Source organism: Populus trichocarpa, chromosome 6, assembly GCF_000002775.5.
Source record: "Populus trichocarpa isolate Nisqually-1 chromosome 6, P.trichocarpa_v4.1, whole genome shotgun sequence".
Classification (NCBI taxonomy): Eukaryota; Viridiplantae; Streptophyta; class Magnoliopsida; order Malpighiales; family Salicaceae; genus Populus; species Populus trichocarpa.
In genome coordinates, this window is record NC_037290.2 from 3,904,170 (window position 1) to 3,927,517 (window position 23,348).

The 23,348-nt window shown below is 34.9% G+C and overlaps 1 protein-coding gene across 1 annotated transcript; it reads left to right on the forward strand.

The window, feature by feature from the left end:
- Positions 1 to 889: 889 nt before the first annotated feature.
- Positions 890 to 22,550, forward strand: LOC18099840 (DNA-directed RNA polymerase I subunit 1). The gene is made up of 21 exons (XM_024603698.2): positions 890 to 1,063; positions 1,401 to 1,567; positions 3,046 to 3,205; positions 3,364 to 3,681; positions 5,305 to 5,529; positions 5,660 to 5,833; positions 6,147 to 6,306; positions 8,372 to 8,556; positions 9,214 to 9,450; positions 10,514 to 10,602; positions 10,758 to 10,905; positions 11,015 to 11,233; positions 11,596 to 11,958; positions 12,061 to 12,208; positions 12,925 to 13,133; positions 14,441 to 14,643; positions 15,630 to 15,828; positions 15,943 to 16,226; positions 18,019 to 18,159; positions 19,986 to 20,847; positions 21,626 to 22,550. Exons 1-21 carry the CDS (start codon positions 1,049 to 1,051, stop codon positions 22,220 to 22,222), a joined length of 5,103 nt encoding a protein of 1,700 aa, XP_024459466.2. The 5' UTR covers positions 890 to 1,048; the 3' UTR covers positions 22,223 to 22,550.
- The last annotated feature ends 798 nt before the right edge of the window (positions 22,551 to 23,348 follow it).

Sequence of the window (23,348 nt, forward strand, 5' to 3'; positions counted from 1 at the left end):
ATATTTCTAAATTTAATGTTGTGTTTGAGGATTGCAAAAATTTATTACAAAAGCAATTAAATTTCAGTCTCAATTATATTTTTAAAAATGCTAACAAAGCAGCTCATGTTTTATTAAAATATGTTGCTACCGCGTTCCATTTTATTTGTTGGAGCCAGTCTCTAATTTTAAGTTTAAGTTTAATGAAGCTCTTTTTTAATAAAAAAAAGAACAAAACCTAAGTTTTACCTTAACCTATAAATCTATACATTTTTTTGGATCTAAGTAATATAAATGCTTGGAGTTTAGTGCTTGATTGTTGAAATATATATATAAAATAATTTGCTAAGTATATGTAATAGTAACAAAAATAAAATAAATATTAACTAAGATTTTGGAAATTGGAGTGTGTTATCCCTTATTTTTTTTGAAACAAATGATTTTAATATATTTAGAAAAAAGAATAAATTTTTTAATTTATTGGTACTTATAAACTTGATTAATTCTATCGAAACATATATATTTTTTTAATAATTTAACCTTGATACAAAAACAAAATCCCAAATTTCACACCAAAAAGAAATCAGAAAAGCAAGCTAATTTAACAAAAAAACAAATCCATTTATATTTAGTGTTTTCACTATCGAAGAATGAGAATAATTCATAAACCAATAATTCTCTCGAAATTTAGAATATTTCTTGCCACAATTTTTTCATGAAATGTAGAATATATATATACACCCCCAAATTCTAACCCATTACAAAAACTGGCCGAAGCCCTAATTGGAGATAAAAGCCCATCAAAAAGTCCAATACCACACTAATTGGGCCAGCACAAAAACAAAGAGTATCGACAGTCGCCTCCGACAAATAAATACTCTACGTCTTGACTACCACTGCCTCCAATGTTTGCGAAACTTAAAAAGAAAAGCAGGGCAGCACAGCCCACGCCTCTCTTAAACCCTCTCTAAGCCCTTCCCTTAAAAAAACTTCATCGGCGCCGTCTTTTCTCGCCTCTCCGTCACTCTATCACCTCCCCCTCTGTTGCGGCCGCTGCAAGAATACTTCCATGGCTGCCCTAGAGGTTTCTTTATTTGTCTTTTTTTCTTGTCAGCTTCTTGCGTTCTTGTCCTTTTTGTTTTACTAATTTAAATTTGAAAGGAATTAATTTCAGTAAGCTAATGATTTTTTTTATTAATAAGGTTAATTAAGTGGAATTTATTTATAGTTATTGTACACTTATCCAATTTAAAAAGGTGAAATCAAGACTGGAAAATAATTGCTTAGTGTTGCTGAAAGTAATTTGAAATTTTTTATCTGGGTTTTTTTGGAAGGTTTTGGCAAAATTTAAAATATGAAATTATTTAAATCGTAGTTTTTTTCCTTGAGGGTTTTATTGATTTTTTTTTTGGATTTTGCAGGGTGCAACTGTGTCAGTTGATTCGGTAGCGTTTAGCTTCTTAACGGATGAAGAGGTTCATAAGCATAGTTTTGTAAAGATTACCAGCGCGAGATTGCTTGATACTTTGGACAAACCTGTGCCTGGTGGATTATATGACCCAGCAATGGGGCCTCTAGGGGATGAGCCGTAAGTATCAGAAACCCATTTGTTCATTGATATTGCATTCAATGCTCAATTTTGTTGACATTAAGGGTTATGTTGCCTGTGCATGTATTGAGATGTCAACTTTTTTGTATGTGCTTGAACATGGGGTTGCTTTCTTTGTTATGCACCAGCACTTACGACCTTTGCTCGCTTGTTGATTAATTTCTCAATATAAAGCTCAATAATTTTTCTCTATGCTAAAATGATTTCATAGTGAAGAATTCTCCGTTTAGAGTTCCACGATTAGTGATCGGTAAATGATAACCCTACCCTTACCTGTCACTTCATGACTTGTTTTTATTAAGGTTTTGAAGAGGTGTTGTATTCAACGTGGAACTTCCTAGAGGGCTTGTATTTAGTGGATAAAACTCTTATTTTTCTTAAAAAATGCTATAAAATGGGTTCTGGTGGACTTTTCTATTGGTTCTTTTTAAGTTTTTCTTGGGATTAGAGAAGCATTTACAGTATGATTTCATTAGCACAATTTGGAATAGGAAATCCTTGAATAATAAAAAAGAAAAGTAGAAGGAAAGAGAGGGAAAAGTAGAAAAAAGAGAGTGCCGAGACCATGCTTCAATTGACCTATGTTTTCATTGGTCAGCAAGAACAGTTCTGCCAGCAAGGCCATGCTAAGAAGAAGATATCAAGACCATCATCCTAGGTAGTATTTTGAACGTGAATATGAAAGTAGTGGGAAGTGAAGTGATCTGGCAAGGAGATGAACTTGATATTAACCATAAGGAGTAGCATGGTAGGTGTGTTAATTCAACCACCAGAAATGATAGTAAGGTTTTGTGAATTCTATGTAAAGGAGCGTTCCAATTCCTCTTATAACTAGCTAGAGCAACAACCATTCACCATAAAAGCCTTTTCAGCATTACCCAATAAAGGTTCAAGATACAAGGTCCTTGAAACAGCGTTTAAGCATTCTGTTCTCAAAGATTTTAGCATTCTTCTCTATTCAAAAAATAACTGAAACAGCTTAATGCCGCTAGATTCTATGGTCTCCATTTTCTTTAAAGCCATAAAGGAAAACATCAATAGATCTGATCCTATTTGGACTAACCATGACTTGCCTCCAATGGCAAACAATCCATGCAATCTATATAAAACAACTGGACAATTTTGTTTCCTCACCACATCATTCTTATAAACTTATCTTACAACAATCTTTTTTATCTAAAAAAAATAAATAAATTTCACAATGATCTTCTGCTCTCTAGTACTCGGAAGGTGACCTTTTCTTCTTTATTCTTTCTTTTTGTGCACGAGACTTTTGAATTTTCATATTAATTTGGGGTAGCATCTGTTTTGGATCGCAGTAAATAATAGACAGAAAAAGAGATCGCACCAAGTTATTTAAATTTTCTGATGATAGCTGATATAAACTTGGCCTTTGCAGTATCTTTTTCATATCTTTGTCACATTGTTGATACAGTTTGTCAATCATTTTATTGCAGTTGCAAAACATGCGGTCAACGTTCAACTAATTGCACAGGTCATTGTGGCCATATAGATCTGATTAGTCCAGTTTACAATCCTCTGCTCTTTAATTTTCTTCACAAACTTCTGCAAAGAACCTGTTTCTTCTGCTTTCATTTTAGAGCAGATAGCAACCAGGTATATTTGTGTCATTCAGTCAATGTTGATGCTTTGATAAATTGCATGGTTTTGATCCCTAATGCTTCCTCATGCTTCTTCTTCTTCTTCTTCCCTCTTGTTTAACCAGTCTTCTGTATCTGAGGGTTTTTTCTTTGAATTTTTTTATTTCTACAAAGGTTGAGAAATTTGTTTCTCAATTGGAACTCATCATAAAAGGTGATGTTGTTGGGGCTAAAAGGTTGGATTCTTTCTCGCCAATTGAAGCCTCATTGCCAGAAGACAGTGATGGCAGCAGTGAATCTTGTTCTACAATTCATTCAGGAGCACGGCATCCAAACAATGAGCAGTCAAAGCAGAGCGAATGGACCTCCCTTCAGTTATCTGAAGCAATGTCTATCTTAAATAATTTTCTGAAGTTGGAATCAAAGAAGTGCAAGAACTGTTCAGCATCAAATCCTAATATTCGGAAGCCTACTTTTGGTTGGTTTCATTGGGTATATTTTCACATTCTCTGCTTGAATTTCTCATTTCTTTTTGGGAAATCTTAGATCTTATCACATACATTTCTGCTTTCTTAGATGCATGTTAAGTCCTAATACAAATGATTTAACTTGTTTTTGTGTGTTCTTGTACAAATGCTTCAACTTGTTTCTTTGTGCTTATGCAAAATTGCAGAAATGATACGCATGTATCAAATGTACGAAGAATAAGATTGAATTGGATTTTTGTGAAAAAATATATTAATAGAAAGAAATAATCGATTCTGATGTGATAAGCACTCAACACCATACACTTAGTTGAGATAAATTCGTTGGTGTTCATCCTCAAAATTTGGAGAACAATTTCCTTTCTGCTCAAAGATGGTTCCTAGGCACCTGGGCTTTTTGGTTATGAGAGTTGTTGATATTGTATGGTGTGTATTGTTTCAGGTTTTATGTTGAAATTTATATACACTATATGAGGAATTTTTTTCCTATGATTTTTTTTTTGAAATTTGCAGTGATACAATAGGAGTTGAAGAATAAACAGTCTATAAGCAAAATAAGAGATTTTTAATGTTCATATCTGGCCTTCAGAATAAAGTTTATCAACTTCAGCAGATGCCTAGGAATGGTGTGGTTGGATTTTCTTAAACTTAGCAAATATTTAACATTTCTTAAAATACAAATGATTGGTTAACTTGTGGTGAGTGTAATTCTTTAGAGGTTTTTCTAGTTATAAAATCTGATTGCATGGACACTCTTTTCCATGGGTCTTTTTTGTTTGTAAACTTATTTTCCCTTGATGATGTTTTTTTTTTTTTGATATTTGTGTTACTTCTCTCACTTTCCTTAATAGAAACCTTTTTATTCTAACAATTTATACAGTGGATGTTGGTTATAGATTTGTCTCCTGGTTATGTGATGGTGGACATGTTTTTACAGAACTTCTTTTCCTATTGCAATGCTCTTGCTTTATGACACTTTTTTTTTCTCTAACTTTTGTCTCAGATTGTTATTAATAGATGTTTCCTAACCATATTGTCAAACCTCGTTAACTCCTAAGGCTACAAGAAAATCAGTTGTACTTGAATAATGGCATTAAGGAACTTTAAACAATTTATATGTCTTCTTTTCAGTATCTTAAAAGGTTTTGGTTTTTAGCTGCAATGCTGTAACATTTGCATTTGTATCTGCTAAAATTTGATTTATTCTAATTCACTTGATGTCGTTTTTTTATTATTGCTGCTGCTGTTGTCATTCCTATCTCCATTTCCTGAGTATGCAAATGGAACTTCAAACATAGATTTGGTGATTAGCATTCCAATTTTTTACCTTTTTATTTTGTGTTATCTTTGTAATGAGGCATGATGCAATTGTTTATTTTGTTTTTCTTGTCATTGTGCTTGTTTGTTGTTCCTCTTTGGTTCCCCTTGTTATGTTGATGAATACTATACATTTCACATGTGTCAACATTCCCTGATCTCTTTTCATCTTTGGGGGGGTCTTTAAGAAATATCCTAGTTTTCTTTATTTTTTTTCATTGGAGCACTTGGTCCAATTATGATTTTCTACTTTGTACCAAAAGCTTATTTCCCCTGCCGGTAATCACTTTTCCCAGCTGATTGATGGTTGCAGGCAGGTTTATCAAATGCAGCTATTAGATCAAATCTGATTAAGCAGCAGACAATTGAAGGGCCATTTGGGGGTGCATTTGAAGAGTTGATAGATGCAGAAGATGCAACCAAATCTCCTAGTAACAAAGAGTCTGCCACAAACAGGAATTTGAAAGAACACCAGAAATTGCAACATCAGTTCACTAGCCAGAAAGATGCTTTGTCCTCGCAGTTATTACCATCAGAAGTATGCTTCTTGCACTGTCAAACTTGTTTTGTTGTTTGTCTTTGGTGGTTGTTACTTTGTCATTTTGGTTATATTGTGTGATGAAACCTTTTAAATTGGAAAGCATTTTGAAGCTTTGATTTTATTTCAGGCGATGGATATTTTAAAGCTTTTGTGGAAAAATGAAGCTCGACTCTGCTCATTGATGAGTGACATTCAGCAGCAAGGAGTAGGAAAGAAAAAGGCAGGACATTCTATGTTCTTTCTGAACACTGTTTTAGTGCCTCCAATCAAATTCAGGCCTCCGACCAAGGGAGGCGACTCTGTAAGTACCTGATAGATTGTTTATTTATTTATTTATTCTTTGTGTGTGTTGGAGGTCGAGGAGGGAAGGTGTGGGGGGCGGGGGGTTGGAGGACTGTTTAAATATATGGTATGGGAGGTTGGTAAGATATGATGCACTTTCTGGATTCTGTTTAGGACTGTTCCACTTCAGTTTTTGTTCCTAAGCATTACTTGGAGGGAGAGTCTGATAAACTTGTAGATGCATGCTCTTATCTTTCTCACTAACCTGTATTTGTTAGGTTTTAATTTTTCCCTCCTCTTTAGGTAACCACTTGTGCTGGCATTTCTTGCAGGTGATGGAACATCCTCTATCTGTTTTGCTGAGCAAGGTGCTGGAATTGAATGGATCTTTGGCAGATGCGCATAGAAGCAATGATTTCCCATTAATAGCTAGGCGGTGGTTGGAACTTCAGCAATCTCTAAATGTCTTGTTTGATTCCAATACTGCCAAGGGTAATTTCATCTCCTTTTCTTTGTTGCTGTCTTTATCTCCCTTTATTTGAGATTCAGTTTGTAGTAGGCTTTAGAGCATTGCCTCAATACCTCTCAACTGATCTCTAAAACCAAAAGTAATTAGCAAAAGAATTTTCCAGAATTCGTAGGGAAGCAGGGGTTATCCCCTTTAAACTTTTGTTTGGTGATGATGGATTAAAGGAAAGAAAATGAGGGAATGAAGGAAAAAAGATATTTTGATGCTCACATTTTTAGATGAGAGATTGAAATGGGAGGGAAAAAAAAGCAGAAAGTAGATTTTAATTGTTCCGATAAAAAAAAAAGTGGATCATTTGGAAAACTGGCATGCTTTCATGCCTCTTATGCATGTAAACGTCCTTTTTTTTTTGAAAAAGTGGGGGCAAAAATATAGTTCTAAAACATTCCTCTCCCATTTTCTCTGCTATTGGAGAGTGGGCTTGGTGTGTCTGGGAGGATAATTATATCCCCATATTCATTCCTGGAATTTCCTATTTGGATCCAAACAAAGGAAAAAATGGCTCTTGCCACTGTCCTCTCAACCTCTTCCTTTCCCTTCGCATTTTATCCTCCCAAGCCCCAAGCAGTTTTAGTGTCTTCTTATTCTCAGCCTTGCAATAGAAGGAAAAACTTAGACAAATGTTGTCTCCCAAAAGTTCATGAAGTCGAACAATGAGAAATTTCTATAGGCTGTTGATCATAACAAAAACCAATATGCTTGGTGACTGTAATGCTTTTCAGCAAATTAAATTTAGTTGTTTTTTGTGGTTTTTTAGGCTGTGATCAAGTTGAATTTAGTTGCTTGTTACATGGTGGAGGAACTTCTTCTTCCAATCCAGGATCAAGTCATGTATGACTGCCATATTAGACTGGATTTTTATTAGGTGGAGTTTGATTCATGGATTAGTACTTTCCCCTCTGGAACGCTTTGGGAGTTTATAATTTGTTTTTTGTTTTGTTTTACAATATAGGATTCCTAGGTAAGCATCATTTTTTGTTTGTTGTTTCTTTGAAAATTTTAAAGATATTTGAAGTAAATTCTTGTCTCTTATGCTTTATTATTGTCATACAATAAATTATTATTAATGTCTAATTAGTTGTACGAATAAATGTTTTTTAAAAATAAAAAAATGTGTACTAGTAAAAGGGATCTCGGAAAATATTATCGTACAAACTAATATAATAATGTAATACTTAAAATTAGTAATTTAATACCATAAAATAAATTTGATTCATTATAAAAAAAATTAACAAAACTTTTTCTAGTAGAATATAAACCCTTTTAGTTTCTAGTATTAATCTGTAATATTAAATTTCACTTTCTAGCACTTGAGAAAGTGAGATTTCTTAGGTTAAGCTAAGAAATCACTTCCCCCCAAAGACGGGAAAGTGGACTTAGGAACTTGGATTCCTAAGGCATACCAAACACAACAATGCGTGGAATCCACTTTCCTTGCTATGCCGTGGAATCCCACTTTCCTTGCTATGCCATGTTAATGTAAGTGTATATTTTAGGGCGTGAGCTTTTTTTGGGTTTTCTTAACTTGTACCATGTCAATTCTAGGATTATTCTTGCTCCTTGTGAGCCTCGAGGGAACTTAGCAATGCATCAACTTTCTTGTTTTGTGCTGTCAAACGCCCCCCCCCCCCCCCCCGGTTCTATGAATTTATGGATAGTGACGAGGATAATTATGTTGAAATCCATGATGGAAAATAATGCTGGTGGCATGTGTTTTTTAGGATTTGGTTAAAAATTATGGTTGCATGGTTGTATATTACACTAGTTGATATCCGATGCTCTTATCTTTCTTAAAAATCATGCATTGAAACTTTCCTTGCCATGTTTAAAGCTCCTACATAATCCTGGGATAGTGGTAGACAGGAAGGGTAAGCAGAACATTATGCAACAGTGTTACTTGCTGTTCCTGCTATGTTTGTATTGTCTATGCCCACATCAAATTGTTTTATGTCCACTGTTTCAAATGTTACCTATAAAGCTATCAACTCCAACTAAGCAGTGGATTCCTTTTATTAATTGTGGGTCCAGGTCAGAAGGATGTGATTTCTGGGATATGCCAGATACTTGAGAAAAAGGAGGGTATGTTTCGGCAGAAAATGATGGGAAAGAGGGTTAATTATGCATGCCGGTCTGTTATTTCCCCAGATCCTTATTTAGATGTTAACGAAATTGGAATTCCTCCGTGCTTTGCAGTGAAGTTAACATATCCTGAGGTTAGGTCTTTTTATGTATAAATTTGACATATTTGTTTTGTTTTGTCATTTTAATTTAAGGTTAGCCATGCCAAGACATGGTTGACTGTGTCTCTGTAATTGTGAACTAGTTGTTTATTTTATATTTTCTTTGTACCATATGGTTTTGATTCCATCTAGAACTGTCCACGATTTAAAGTCATATACTTAAACACATGCTGATTAATGTGTCCCTGATGATATCTATTCCATCAGTTTGTGTGAATATGCATTCCCTGTCTTATAAGCATCGTTTGTTTTTGTGTTTGAAATTGCATTTGAGTGCGTTTCAAAATGGGTGCGTTTGGCTTGAAAAAGAATCAAATTGATGCTTTTTTAGTGTTTTCTGATGATTTTGATGTGCTAATGTCAAAAATAAAAACAAAACTGAAAAAAATCATTTTAATGCATTTTCAAGCTAAAAGCACTTTTGAAAAGTGCCTTGCACTGCAATACCAAACAAAAAATTTACTCCATTATGTAACAGATAGGATTTGTTTGATTTCTGTTCTATTTAAGCTTCCTAGAGGCACACAAACTCTTCTGATGGAGATTTTAATTGTTCTTTTAATCACTTATCATCTTTGGTTACTTTGTTCCTTTCTTTTCCCTGCATTTATTGATGTTATGTACTTGCAGAGAGTGACACCCTGGAATGTTGCCAAATTGAGAAATGCTGTAATCAATGGTGCTGAAAGTCATCCTGGAGCTACACACTATGTGGATAAGCTGTCTACTACTAAGCTTCCACTGAATCGAAAAATGCGTGTTTCTGTAGCAAGGAAATTATCCGGGAGGAGTGTTGATTATGAATATGAAGGGAAAATTGTATATCGCCATTTGCAAGATGGAGATATTGTGCTTGTCAATCGACAGGTGAATAACCATCCAACTTGATTTCTCTCATTCAGTATGCATATATATGATGAAACATGGAAGATTTGTCTTTGTGATTCTTAATATTTAGAATTACAGGATTTGTTTGAGTTGAAGCATTATCTGTTGTTTTGTTAATTAATACTTGGCTTATATTCAGTGTTATGTTTTCACTTGCTGACTGTTTCAAAAATCTGTGCTTCTGGGTGAATAAAGATTCTAAATTTTGAAGAAGAAAGTTGTTTGTGAGAATGGATAACTCTGGAGATATTCTCACATGGAAGTGATGCCTGGATGACTCCTTGTTCAATCATCCTTTTACCATTTTTCTCCAACTTGTTTAAATTTCTTTGCATCTCACTGAATGTCATAATTCTTTAAGTTCCCATAATTATGAGTTAAAAAAAGTGTTCTGTAGTCTGTTAGATCTAATTTGACATGAAGATTCTGTTTCTGGTGATAGCTCTTATTTATGCTCGTACATGCTGGTATTGGTAACTATACTTTATATATTTTGATCATCTTCTACTAGCATGGCTTGCAATATTGTTTGCAGCATTGGATTCAATTGCATGCCTAGGACCCTGTTTCATTATGTCAATGGTAGGCATACAAGTTGCAGTCTTGATCTTTAACAGGGTGTGGCACACAACAAGCATATTTGAGCTTTATCTTTTAAGATTTGGCTTTTAGAAGAGGTAATGAAGGAAGATAATGGCAGCCAAGTTTCCATCAGTAAAGGGTGGGATGCCTAGGTGGAAGACTTATGAAGTGTCCTTTTATAGCTGAATTGAATAGCTGAAGGGAAATGTTTGGGCAGAGCATTCTTTCAAGAAGTGTCTTTTTATAGCTTTGAATGCTTTTTTTCCCTAAAAACATTCTTAACCCTGCTTGATTATGCAAATTGGTTTCTATCACAAGAAGAGTATTAATTTATCCAGGCTGTGAAGTTGTGCTTACTGCTTTCTGTTGCTTTCAAGAAAACACTAAAACTTGTTCTACATAATGTTTCACATCTGTTTCTTTGTTATTGCTTTTATCTGATTTGAATTTTTCATTGCAGCCTACACTTCACAAACCAAGTATAATGGCACATGTAGTTCGTGTATTGAAGGGGGAGAAGACACTACGCATGCACTATGCAAATTGCAGGTTGATATTATACATATAATACATGCATGCTCATACCCAATGTGCAGTGCATGAACATATGCATAAATGTACTTGCATGTGTGCCTGTACCATTTTTTAGATAAATTAGGAGATTTTCCTTGCAATCCTAATTTCAATTATTGTTCTGAATACAGTACATACAATGCTGATTTTGATGGTGATGAAATGAATGTTCATTTCCCACAAGATGAAGTTTCTCGAGCTGAAGGTTACAACATTGTTAATGCAAATAATCAATATGTCAGGCCTTCCAATGGCGAACCAATTAGATCCTTGATTCAGGTTTCATATGATGATTACCCTTAACCATGGCCTTTATTCCCCTTGTCTTGCTCGATACACTTGGTGTACATGTCACTGAACTATCATATTTCTTTCTTGAATGTACCAGGATCATATTATTAGTGCTGTGCTTTTAACAAAGAAGGACACTTTTTTGACTGAGGATGAAGTTTATCAACTGCTTTATAGTTCTGGCGTGTCAAATGCTCGTCCAACATCTTTCAGTGGCAAAGCTGGCCGGAAAGTTATATTCTTAAGTTATGAAGATGAGATTGAAACCGTTGATCCTGCAATAAGGAAACCCATTTATCTGTGGTCAGGAAAACAGGTTAGCATTTTATCACAATACCAGCTGGATTTATTAATAGTTTTTTGTACTCTTTAAATAGTTTTAAATGTGAAAGAAATACGTGACATTTTTATTTGGGATTCTGAAGCATGAATATGATGGTCAAAGACTTCTTTGACTTTTCAGCATGGGTCATGCTTCTGTCAATTTTTTTGGTTGCTTAGCAGTTTGATGTGGTCATTTAGTTGTGCACAATTTCAGTGCAATGCAATATCACTGCCTATGATGCAGTAACCAACAACAAAAACCAGAATATAGCAGTGCAAGGATGTGAAGTGCTCCGCATATAATTAATGGGAACTATATTTTTAACTTAATTAGATCTACCTTGCCCTTTTCAGTTGATTACTGCTGTGTTGAATCACATTACAAGGGGCCATCCACCATTCACTGTTGAGAAAGGTGGGAAGCTCTCGTATGATTTTTTTAAGAGTAAAATTAAGAATGGCAAATCTAGCAATGGAGAAAAAGTTGGTGTAAGCAAACCAATGAAGGAAAAAGAGTCTGGCAAAGTCAATCCAAAAGAAAATCAGCTTGAAGATGATAAGATGATTATCTTTAGGAATGTATTGGTCCAAGGGGTGATTGACAAGGCCCAGTTTGGTGAGTATGGTTTGGTGCACACAGTTCAAGAATTGTTTGGTGCAAAAGCAGCTGGCACCCTGCTCTCTGTTTTCAGTCGTTTATTCACTGCTTATTTGCAGGTCAGGGAGCTTAAATATAAAATCTTTGCTTTAAGTGCTAATTTTGTGTCAAGTTTGTTATCATGCATTATCATATTTTTAGTGGTTTATTTAATGGTTCAGATGCATGGATTCACATGTGGAGTTGATGATCTTTTGATAACGAAAATTAAAGACGACGAAAGGAAGAAGCAACTTGAAAACTGTGAAAAGTGTGGGGAACAAATTCATCGTAAATTTATCGGAATCAAGGATGAGAACATTAAGATAGGTATGCCTTTTCTTTTGGTATTTTCTTAGATGACTGCTCTTTAGCTCAGAAAAATTTCCATCAAGTTCATAGGTTAATGTCATCCTTCGTGATTTAGGTGAATAGCTTTTCATGAACTGAGTGATACTGTTTATTTTTGGATTTGCCAAGGATGGTTCAACTGGATATGGCAATATTTTTCTACTTTCCTCTGCAAAATTAGATGAATTGCTGGAAAGGATATATTGAATTTGCAAAGAATGATTTCAATGGTTTGCCTGTATTTTTCAACTTTCCTCCTCAAATTTAAATGAATTGTTGGAAAAGACTTGTGAGAGAGTGAGAGATTGCTTGATTGGTTCTGGACCTGGTTGATTAATAACAATACAGGTGCACGAGTTCATTTGTTTTCTAACTTGAAGATTTGCCTGCTTAGGTTATGGTGTTTGTTTATGTCGAGCTCAATTGTCTTACTACTCCTTCTAGACTTGCACTGACAGGAGTTTGACGTTTCATTGACATCATATTTGGTGTCATCGCCAGACTCTTTGGCTTCAAAGAATATTGTAGCCAAGCTATTTTTTGTAATCCAGATAACTGGTTTAATTAAATTTAATGGATTTAGTAGCACCTTAATTTCTCCATGCCCTTGCTTTTTAACATTTCTGCAATAATGTATTGTTATGCCCCTTTTCCAAGGATTGTGTTTTTTATGTTTTTGTTTGTTTGGTTTGCAGATCCATTGGAATTACAATCAAATATCGAGAAAACTATACGCAGTGATGGTGAGTCTGCCTTGACATATCTGGATAGGCAGATGACAAATGAACTAAATTCCAAAACAAGCTCAGGAGTCATCAATGAGCTGTTGTCTGAAGGGTTGCTAAAACCCTCTGGAAAGAATTGCATATCACTTATGACTACATCTGGGGCTAAAGGTAGCAAGGTAAGTTTTTTTGCATTACGGCGATGCTTGAATAATCCTTCTCATATGCAATAGCTGTAGTAATTGATGACTTTTACTCTTTTAGATCTGTGGTTATCTCTCATGGTTTTGATACAAGGTTATAATAAGTTGAATTCCTTATAGAACATAGGGTAGGCTCGAATACAATAATTTGAACTTGTTTAAGAAGTGTGTTGATAGATTAAAATTCAGCAATTAAATATTCACTACAACTTTGACTTGAATCTTGAGTTTTGTAAATTATAATGCAACCCCTGATATTGAAATTTTATTTTGAAAGCTATGATTGTTGTCTCGACCAAACAGCTAACCTAATTGTCCACAGCCTTGTGACCTGATTTTTGTTTTATCCACTATTATAGAACGGCCAAAGCATCTGGTTTTGGGCTTTTACCCTAAAGCACAAGCACATGCACAAGCACAATCTAACGATCTAATGCCCTCTGGAGTTCTCAAATTATATATTTTGCCCAAAATTGCCAGTTGCAATCTATTGACTTATTGACATCCAACTTAAAACAGTAATCTTTGATGTAGTCCCGGAGTTCTTGGAGTTACTTCCATAATAATTCCTGCTACTAAAAATGATAGTATAAAGGTTCATGGGGAAGCAAACATAGCAAGGGAGGAAATAAAAAGAAATGGAAAAGGAGTGCTGGAGTAGGGAAGGTGATGGAAGAAAAGCAGCTTGCAAATACTGGCTGAATGATAACTGCTTAGAGAAAGCTGTGCTGAGTGACCATTGATACAGAATATAGCTTTAATTCTGATGTTAACAACAGGGTTAGAGATCTCCTCTTCCCAATTGGTGAGGACGTTACTTAGGCCTTTATGGGGTCTTACAACCTCATTGGGTTAGAGAATAGTTGAATTGAGAATTAAGGAATCTTGAACCATGTGCGATTTGAAGAGGAGAAAATCAAGATTATGATTTTTACAAAATCAAAGTTCTTTCTTCCTTTTGAGATTGAATCAGATTCTGAAAAGTATGTTGCTCTGCAGTAAATTTTGGTTTCATTTTCTGTTGCATTAATCAACTTATTGTGCATGTTTATTCAACAGATACTACCTTTTGAAATAGCCTGTCTTTGTGAACTATAAGAATTACCTTTTTTTTTTTTTTTGAAATCACATCAGTCCTGATGATTATGGTGCCCAATTCAGTTATGCTATATTGGGTTGGATCTCAGTTTCTATGTAACACGTTATGACTTCAACTCCGTATTGTTTTACATTATTTATTGATGTTGAAGTCCTATTTGCTAATTGCAATATTCCTTGGGCAGGTCAATTTCCAACAGATATCTTCTTTTCTAGGCCAACAGGAGTTGGAAGGTAAAAGAGTTCCTCGAATGGTTTCTGGAAAGACATTGCCCTGCTTTCATCCATGGGATTGGGCAGCCCGTGCTGGAGGCTATATTATTGATCGTTTTCTCACCGGTCTGCGTCCTCAAGAATATTATTTCCATTGTATGGCTGGTCGTGAAGGGTAAATGGAAATTCAATCTCAACCATTTTTGACTCCTTTTTTGAATCTCTGTTAAGTAATATTAGATAGGTGGCCTGCGTTATGCTACGGGTTGGGTGAATTTTTTTCTAACGTAAAAAAAAATATCCAAACAATTATAACCCGAGTCAACTTGTAATAACCTGAAAAAATGAGATTGAGATAAAAAAAATTATATATTTTTTTATAAAAAAATATCAAAGTTAAATCAATAAAAAAAGGCTAAAAAAGCTTGAGTCAACCCATGTTAACTTGACTACCCACACTCACGTAGCCCCACAGAAAGTAAAGTGGAAAAATCACAAAGCTCAAGGGTGCAATAATTTAATGCCAAAGGATGAAAGTTGAAAAAAAAATCATTGAGAAAAAATCCAAGTCAACTCAGGTTAACTCGACTAATCTGCTGCCCTAGATATGAGATCAAAATAACCCAATAAAAGAAGTAGAAAAAATCACTAAACTTAAGGGCACATAACCCATTGTTTAATGATGAAATTGAAAAACAAATTAATTTCTTAAAAAAGACTTGAAAAAAAGATTGCACTTAAATTGTGCTAATATTCAAAATCAGTAACCTAAGTTATAAGATCAAGATTACCTTGGAAAACAAACAAAAAAATAATGAAACAAAATTCTCAAGCATAAAATATTAGAAAACAAAAACATCATTACATCATGGTGCTATGAGTCTAGCTTCTACCTAGTACTCTTAGCTTTTTTTATAATGTTGCAGACTGCGATAGGATTCTTCTCATGGTTCATGACATTTCAAAATGTTTTGCTTTGACATCAGAATTAATACCTGTGCTTGGGCTACCTGTTGTATAATACTTCAGTGATGTTGCTTCTGTTTTTTATCAATGTTAAAAATACAAGATGCGGTCTCTAGATATTGGTCGAATTGATATTTCATGGTTAATCATTTGATTAACTGTCTATTGATTATAGCACTTCTTGTTTTTTTATAGGTTGGTTGATACAGCTGTCAAAACATCTCGCAGTGGATACCTCCAAAGATGCCTGATTAAAAATCTTGAGTGCCTCAGAATCGGCTATGATCATACAGTTCGTGATGCTGATGGCTCAATTGTTCAATTTTACTATGGAGAAGATGGTGTGGATGTTCATCAAACGGGCTTTATTGCTAAATTTGAAGCCTTGGCAGCGGTGAGGTTTTTACAGTATGCAGAATCTGAATATTCTGCTGTTTTCTTGTCTCTGAACTGTAAAATGATTTCCAGATTCCAAATTTGATTTTTCTTATTAATTTTCTATGTTCAGAATCGAGAAATAATATACGAAAAAAGTGATGAGCTTGGCACATGTAATGCTTATATTTCGGAATTGCCTAAAGCTCTTAAAGAAAAAGCAGAAACATTCCTACGTAAAATCGCAAAGGAGCAGAGTTCTTTACATGATCCCACAAAGGATCGGAGTTCTAATTTAGTGGAACATGATTTCTATAAGTTACTGAAGCAAAAGTTTTTCACGAGTCTTGCACAACCAGGAGAACCAGTTGGTGTCCTTGCTGCTCAGTCTGTAGGAGAACCATCAACACAGATGACGTAAGGTTCCTTCTTTTTTTATGTCTATTCTTCTATTAATAAATGCTTCTGTTTTTTCTTTATCCAAGAAAAGATGCTTTGTATGCTTGTTCATATTATGAGTGCATGAGCATGGTTACAGTTGTTAAATGGGTTGCTTCTGTTCCTGATATAGGGCCATGTTGGTTTTCAGATATCCATAGTTGTAGAGACGACGTTGTAATTAAGTGTGAGATTTTTCTCCTTGTAGAGTTGCAGCTAATAGCATTAATATATTTCGATGTTGCAGATCTTTTACTTGAATCAATCAAAGAGCAAACCTACTAAAAATTCATCTTTATTTTTTATAATAATTTAAGCTTTGTTCGAGGTTTAGTGGCTGATCATCCACCACAAGGGTTGCATATAAAATCTCTATTGTCTACTCAGCTCTCAATATCTATTTTTATCCCACCCAGGTTTTCTGCTAAAGTGAATCTAAATTGTTAAGAAAAAGGAAAGCTGACAGTTCTGGTTAAGCTTTCTGACCCAGGACAGCATAGGGCCTGTTCTGGGTTTGAATATTTGTGGGCCGTGAACAGTGGTTTAGGGGATATGAAGCTGAATATTTGATGGGTAATTGCTGTGAGGTTGGTTCGGTGTGTGTGAGAAGTTGATTAGGGATAATTGATTCTTGGATAATATTGCATTGAAGAACTAGAAAGACTACGTCAAAATTCTAGGTTTTAAAATCCTATAATAGAAAATACCAAGTCCTATTTAGAATAGGAAAAAAATCTAATTACTTTATGAATAGTAATATCCTAAACAGAAAATTAAACCTATGTGCAGACATTTTTCCATATTTTCCAGCAAATCTGGAAATTACATAAACACCCTTGCCTACGAAAATCACACAGAAATAAGATAATTTTGTTTCTTTTGTTGTCTGCTTCTCTGTTAGATTTAAATTTCAAATGTATGTAGGAGTTCGTGGTTATATGGGTTTGTTTTTGGTGATAGAGATGGCTGATGGAGATAGAGACCATGGGCTGTTCATTTGAGTAGAGAAAGCAACACAAAACAAGATTTTCTAGTAAAATATCCCTTGATAACCTATTTATAATGGTCTAAAGCCCTCCTAATACTTGTTGGAAAAGAAATAACTGATTGGAAGTCTCGTGCCAATATCATGACAAGAAGAAGATGCAAATATCAAAATGATTCATATACCACATAAGAACACTGAAACTAAAAGGGAAAGCAAAGGGACTTCATAAGCTCCTGCATCAACCTGATAGCTTGTTGTGGCAGATGAAACTGATAAAATAATTCAATGCCGGTGATTATCACAGCAACTGGTTCAATGGTGGATTCTCATTTTGTGCAGATTCTATTCAGTTTGGTTGAAAGTTGCTCGTTGGTCGGTTATTTGACCTTTACACATCCCTAGTCTCTGTATCTCTTTTTTTTGTGCCCTTTAGAATAAGCAAATTCACCAATCATTTTGGGAAACCAACTATACCTTAATCATTACCCATGTAAGAATTTCTCCACCAACAATTAATCCCCTATTTTCAAAACAACCACTTCATAATATGTATTTAATATGTGTATGGTTGAGATGAAATGGTTCATTTTTCTCCTTTTGCTTTGTAAATACAATGCACCCATTGATCGGGCGGCTCCAAATCTGGCATTACTAGGCAGAGTTAATATTTATTTTTGTAGGGTAGAGTTTATAATTTTCTTTTATTTGTTTAAGCAAAACATCAATTATCAATATGTGCTCTTCATTTTCCCCAGGTTATTTAATATTGCTCCTAATTTTCAGGCTGAACACTTTCCATCTAGCCGGGCGTGGTGAAATGAATGTAACACTTGGAATTCCACGTCTCCAAGAGATTTTGATGACTGCTTCAGCTGATATCAAGACTCCGATTATGACCTGCCCCTTGCATGAAGGGAGAACTAAGTAAGTTGTTAAATCTTTACTGACATCTGTTATTTCTGTTTATTTTACTGTCAACAAATTTGGCCAGTCTCTTATAAGAGTAACATATACTTGTCTGTTGCTTCCACTTAATGTCATCAAAGCATCTCGTATGTCATTTCACAGAAATATTGGTTTTGATAATCAATTTAGGACTGCAGTGACATTATGTAAACCGAAGCTACCCATAAATCCCCAATGCTAGCAACTTTATATGGGATGTTTATTCTAACAGTGGAACTTTGTGATATGAGATTATGATGCAGCTTCAGGACTATCATATTAATTTAGAGATCATAAGATGGTAAAGTACACAGCGTCAATAATGAAGCTATATCTGTACTCAAGCATTTGTCAGATTAAATATTTCATTCCAACCCAGATACACAAGCTGAAAACTGTCTAAACAGCAAGCTAGTCTGAACGTAGTTAAACAAAACCAATCTGTCTATTTTTAAAGTGAACTAAGGATAGGATGAAAGCAAGTTGAGAAAGTCCATGCGTGTAAGAGTGATATAGTCTTGTCTTTAAACTGAGGCATCAAGACTGATGTAGACTGTAGCTGATTGGAAGGAAAAGCTAAGCAACTAGCTGAGAGCCCGAGACAACTTTTTTGTGCTTCAATTTACTGATACAGTAAGGAATTAGGGAAAGAACCTGAAACTATACAGAAAGTAAAGGGGAAAGGGGAGGGAGAAAGCTGCAATAGAGGTAGAGGAAATGAAATGGGAAAGGAGGGGAAGAAAAGGGGAAATAAGGACAGCATCCACCAGGTCCTAAAACTCCAGAAATAGATCAAGAAGATGCTTCATCATTTGCCCCAGATAAGACCTAGATACTGTTGTCTATTCCCCTTGCAAGCGTTACCATGCTACCAACTAAAATAATATGTATTCAAGTCTTAAGTGCTTGGCATGTGCCATTTGTTTTAGTGGACGGTCCAGATCATGTCTAAACCAAACTAACTTAAAATACACTAACACAAATGTAACGACCACTAAATTGAAATTGATCTAACTTAAAAATTCACATCTTTTTAAATATAACTCCTCAAGATTATTACATATTAACCCAGAACTTTTGACAATGATGAGAATTATTTCAAATTGTTAGTATTGCAAGTGGTAATTTGTTTCAACTGGCTATGGAAATTGTTATGTATAGTTACCATTTAACTGCTGTTACTTGTGATCCGTGTTCTTGGTAACATTGGTGGAAACATGCATCAACCATCTTCTGCTTGAAGGTTTTCTTTTACCAATTATTGTCTTTATTTATTAAGAGTAGTTATGAGGGGTATCGGAAAAGAGCTGGCTTTAGCTTTTAGTTTGCTTTGTTTAGTGGCATACTGCAGCTTGTTTAATTACATATGATGAATAAATCAGAAGATTAATTATGTAAGGAATTAATAAAAACAAAAAAGAAGAGGCCGATGGAGATTATGGTTTCATCATCAGCACCTAAATTCTACAGAAGTTCGCATTTTGATCCATTATCCAAACATGTAAATTTTCTGTCTCTGAAGTTCTTTAAATTGCTGCACAAACTTTTATGACTGCCAATGTTTTCTGTTTAGTATTTGGTCATTGAACATGTCTCTAGACAGCCAGGCATTATCTTCTTATAAAATCAACATTTAGATTGCCAAGAGCTGTATTCTATTGTATTTTCAAATTCATTTTTTTCTTACAACTTATCTGTACAGGTTTTTCTGTCATATCCTTTTTTTAAGTATAGACATCTAGGCCACACCCCTGTACAGATGAGAGAATTTGTTGATTGAGTTCTTGATATATTGTATTCTGCAGAGAGGATGCTGAGCGCCTTTCTGATAAGTTGAAGAAGGTCACCGTAGCCGATATAGTAGAGAGCATGGAAGTATCTGTCATGCCATTTGCTGTTCAGAATGACGACATTTGCAGAATTTATAAGCTTAAAATGAAGCTTTATACACCAGCGCACTACCCACAACATGCTGATATATCAGTAGAAAATTGGGAAGAAACCCTTGAGGTGTTGTTTGTGAGAGAGTTGGAGGATGCTATACAAAATTATCTGGTTTTGCTTTCTAAAATTAGCGGCATTAAGAATTTTTTGAAGGAATCACATTCAGGGACGCCAATTGAAGCAGAAGAAGATGTTTCTGGCAACATATCACGCGAGGGTGAAAACGATGATGATAGTGATGATGAAGAAGGGGAAGAGGCTGATGATCTAGGTTTAGATGTGCAGAAAAGAAAACAGCAAGTTACAGATGAGATGGATTATGATGATGGCTCTGAGGGGGTACTGAATGAAGATGAAGGGGATTTATCAGGAAGCCAGGCTCCATCTGGATCTGAAAGTGATACTGAACCGGCTGATAAAGAAAGTGAGATCAGTAATACCGATATGGTTGACTATGACAGTGAATATTTTGAAAAGCCAACACATCTTGGAAATTACTCTAAGCCAAAGTCAAGGAAGAAAACCTCAGAAAGTTCATCACAAGTCGAAATGCATTCTAAGCTAAAGTCAACAGAAAAGAAGAAACAAAAGGCCAAGGGAAAGAAAGTTAGATCGAAATTAGTTAAAAAGGACTTTGATAGATCAATCTTTGTGGAAGCCAAGGGATTGCACTTTGAAATCCATCTTAAATTCACCAATGAGCCTCATATTTTACTGGCCGAGGTATGTTATCATATAGAGTTTAGAGCTTCCATTGTAGAATCTATTTATATGACTATTTGTTTGTGGGCACTCAATCTACTAGCCAAGTATGTTCTCTGTGATAGGTTGCAATTTTCTGTTTTTTTATGTTCTTGTCTTCGTTGCCTATTTATGGAAATTGACCTTGAAAACATTAGTTTTTGGTATCTCTTTCTGTTTACTCTCTGGTTGGTGCTGAAATTTACTTTTATGTTTTCTTCTTCAAAGTGGGATTTCCTCCCCTCCGCCAAGAAACTTTAAAAATATGCAGGCACTTGTATACATGCTTATGCAATTTTTTTGTTCTTAGCATTAGTTGAGATAAATAGGAAGCTATGTTCAATATTCCTTGCAACTTGGGTCACAAATTACACGTTTATGGCTTGCTTTTTTCTCAGGGCTACAATTTATCATTTGCTTTGGTCTCTGTACTTTTGCGGGAATAACATCATATGTAAAGCAGATAGAACACTTGGAAATATAAGTTGCATGATCTTCTAGCATGCTTTGAATACAAGTTAGATTGGCCTTCAAAATTTCTTAACATAAATGCCTAAATAAGAAAGGTAATTTTAGCATCATTTTAATCATCTTATTTCAACAACTAGCTGGATTAGAACATCCCCCGGGGGGAGAATCATGCTGGTACATGCTTGTGTGCATTTATTGCTTTGTTTGTTCAACATTCAAGCATTTTTTATATTTTGTTAATCACTTTGTCCAAAGATGAAATTAAAGTTTTTCATTTAATTTTATATAGATTGCTCAGAAGACAGCCAAGAAGGTCTGTATCCAGAATCCCGGGAAGGTTCAACGGTGTCAAGTGACTGATTGCAAAGAAAATCAAGTGATTTACTATGGGAAAGACCCCAAGAGAAGAATTGATATTGAACCTGGGGAAAAACAAAAAATCCCAGCGCTTCATACAATTGGAGTGGACTTCAATACATTTTGGAAAATGCAAGATCACCTTGATGTTAGGTATATGTATTCAAATAGCATTCATGGTATGTTGAAAGCTTATGGAGTAGAGGCCGCAAGAGAGACAATCATTAGGGAGATAAAGCACGTGTTCAATTCTTATGGAATATCCGTTAATACACGGCATTTGTCTCTTATTGCTGATTATATGACCCATACCGGTGAGTACCGTCCGATGAGCCGTATTGGGGGCATATCAGAGTCGATATCACCTTTAAGTAAAATGTCTTTTGAGACAGCGTCCAAATTCATAGTTGAAGCAGCATTGCACGGGGAGGTCGATAATTTGGAAGCTCCATCTGCAAGGGTTTGTCTTGGATTGCCAGTGAAAATGGGTACTGGATCTTTTGATTTGATGCAGAAACTGGAAATTTGATCCCCTGTAATTTTTAATTTTTTTTCACCTGTTAAATCATACTGAAGGGGGGCTCTGAGGTGCTTCCTGGTTAATTATTCTGATGAACGTTTCTAGTCCATCGCGCGCCTTTATGTTAAGAAATTTTGATCCCCTGTAATTTTTAATTTTTTTTCTTTTTCTTGGAAATTCTTTTTATTGTTTTTTTTTCAAGTTATCTTTTTCCTTGTAATATAGGTGTAAGCAAATCATACTTTTGTTTAGATAAGAGGGGTTAAGAGATGTTTTTTTTCGATGACATGAGAGATTGTATCAATCATTATCGTTTCGAATTTATAGTTTTCATGCATGACTTTTTTTTCCTTTCCAAGACAAATTTGAATTCCTAACATGCAATTTTGATAATGTATCTGTCTTGAGAAAAATGTATTTCACAAGGTATTTGAATGACAAAAATTCATGTATGTCAGCAGTTAATTTTTATTTACTAGGGGAATTCGAGTTCCCGTTTATAAATTCATAAATACGCCGAATAATTTGGAGCTGTGCTTTGAGGTGCAGACCGGTCTGTGTTAAAAGTTTTTGCTCAAGGCAAGGAGAGGAAGCATTTCATTTGGTCCACGGTTACCGTTAAGACATGTGATAAAGAGTAATTATGTATATACAAAAATATATCTGTCACCAATTTAAGTCTTGAATGTAGCATGAAAGAGAGCTATATGGTAAGAAATATCACCCCCAGCACGTTACAGAGAAGAAAACATTCAAAGAAAACCAAAGGGTAGGGAGAATATGCTACAGCTTTGATGCATGCCAAGAAAATTATGCGACAGATGCTTTACTGAGGCGTTATCCTCGTGCTCTATTCATTAAGCGATGAAACTCCCAACAAGCATAAGATATTCGAATTAAAAAAATTCACAAAGTTATATTTTTTTTATGATCTATGCTTTAAACTAAAGGGAAGCAAAACCCATTACCCAATACCACAAGCAATCATTTCTATTATTTGCTTTGAATCTTCGAGAATTATTCCTCCCATGTTTTGTTTTTTTGTCTCAAATTCCTTGCTTGCTCTCTCAAGTCTCAAGTTTCTGTCTTCTGTGGCGACTCACTCAAAGAGTTCGAAGTCCTGCTTTTACATGTG

Coding starts and splice junctions, on each gene's coding strand:
- LOC18099840 (XM_024603698.2), top strand. Junction 3,206..3,363: donor TTAGAGCAGATAGCAACCAG/GTATATTTGTGT, acceptor ATTTCTACAAAG/GTTGAGAAATTTGTTTCTCA. Junction 13,134..14,440: donor CTGGGGCTAAAGGTAGCAAG/GTAAGTTTTTTT, acceptor TTCCTTGGGCAG/GTCAATTTCCAACAGATATC.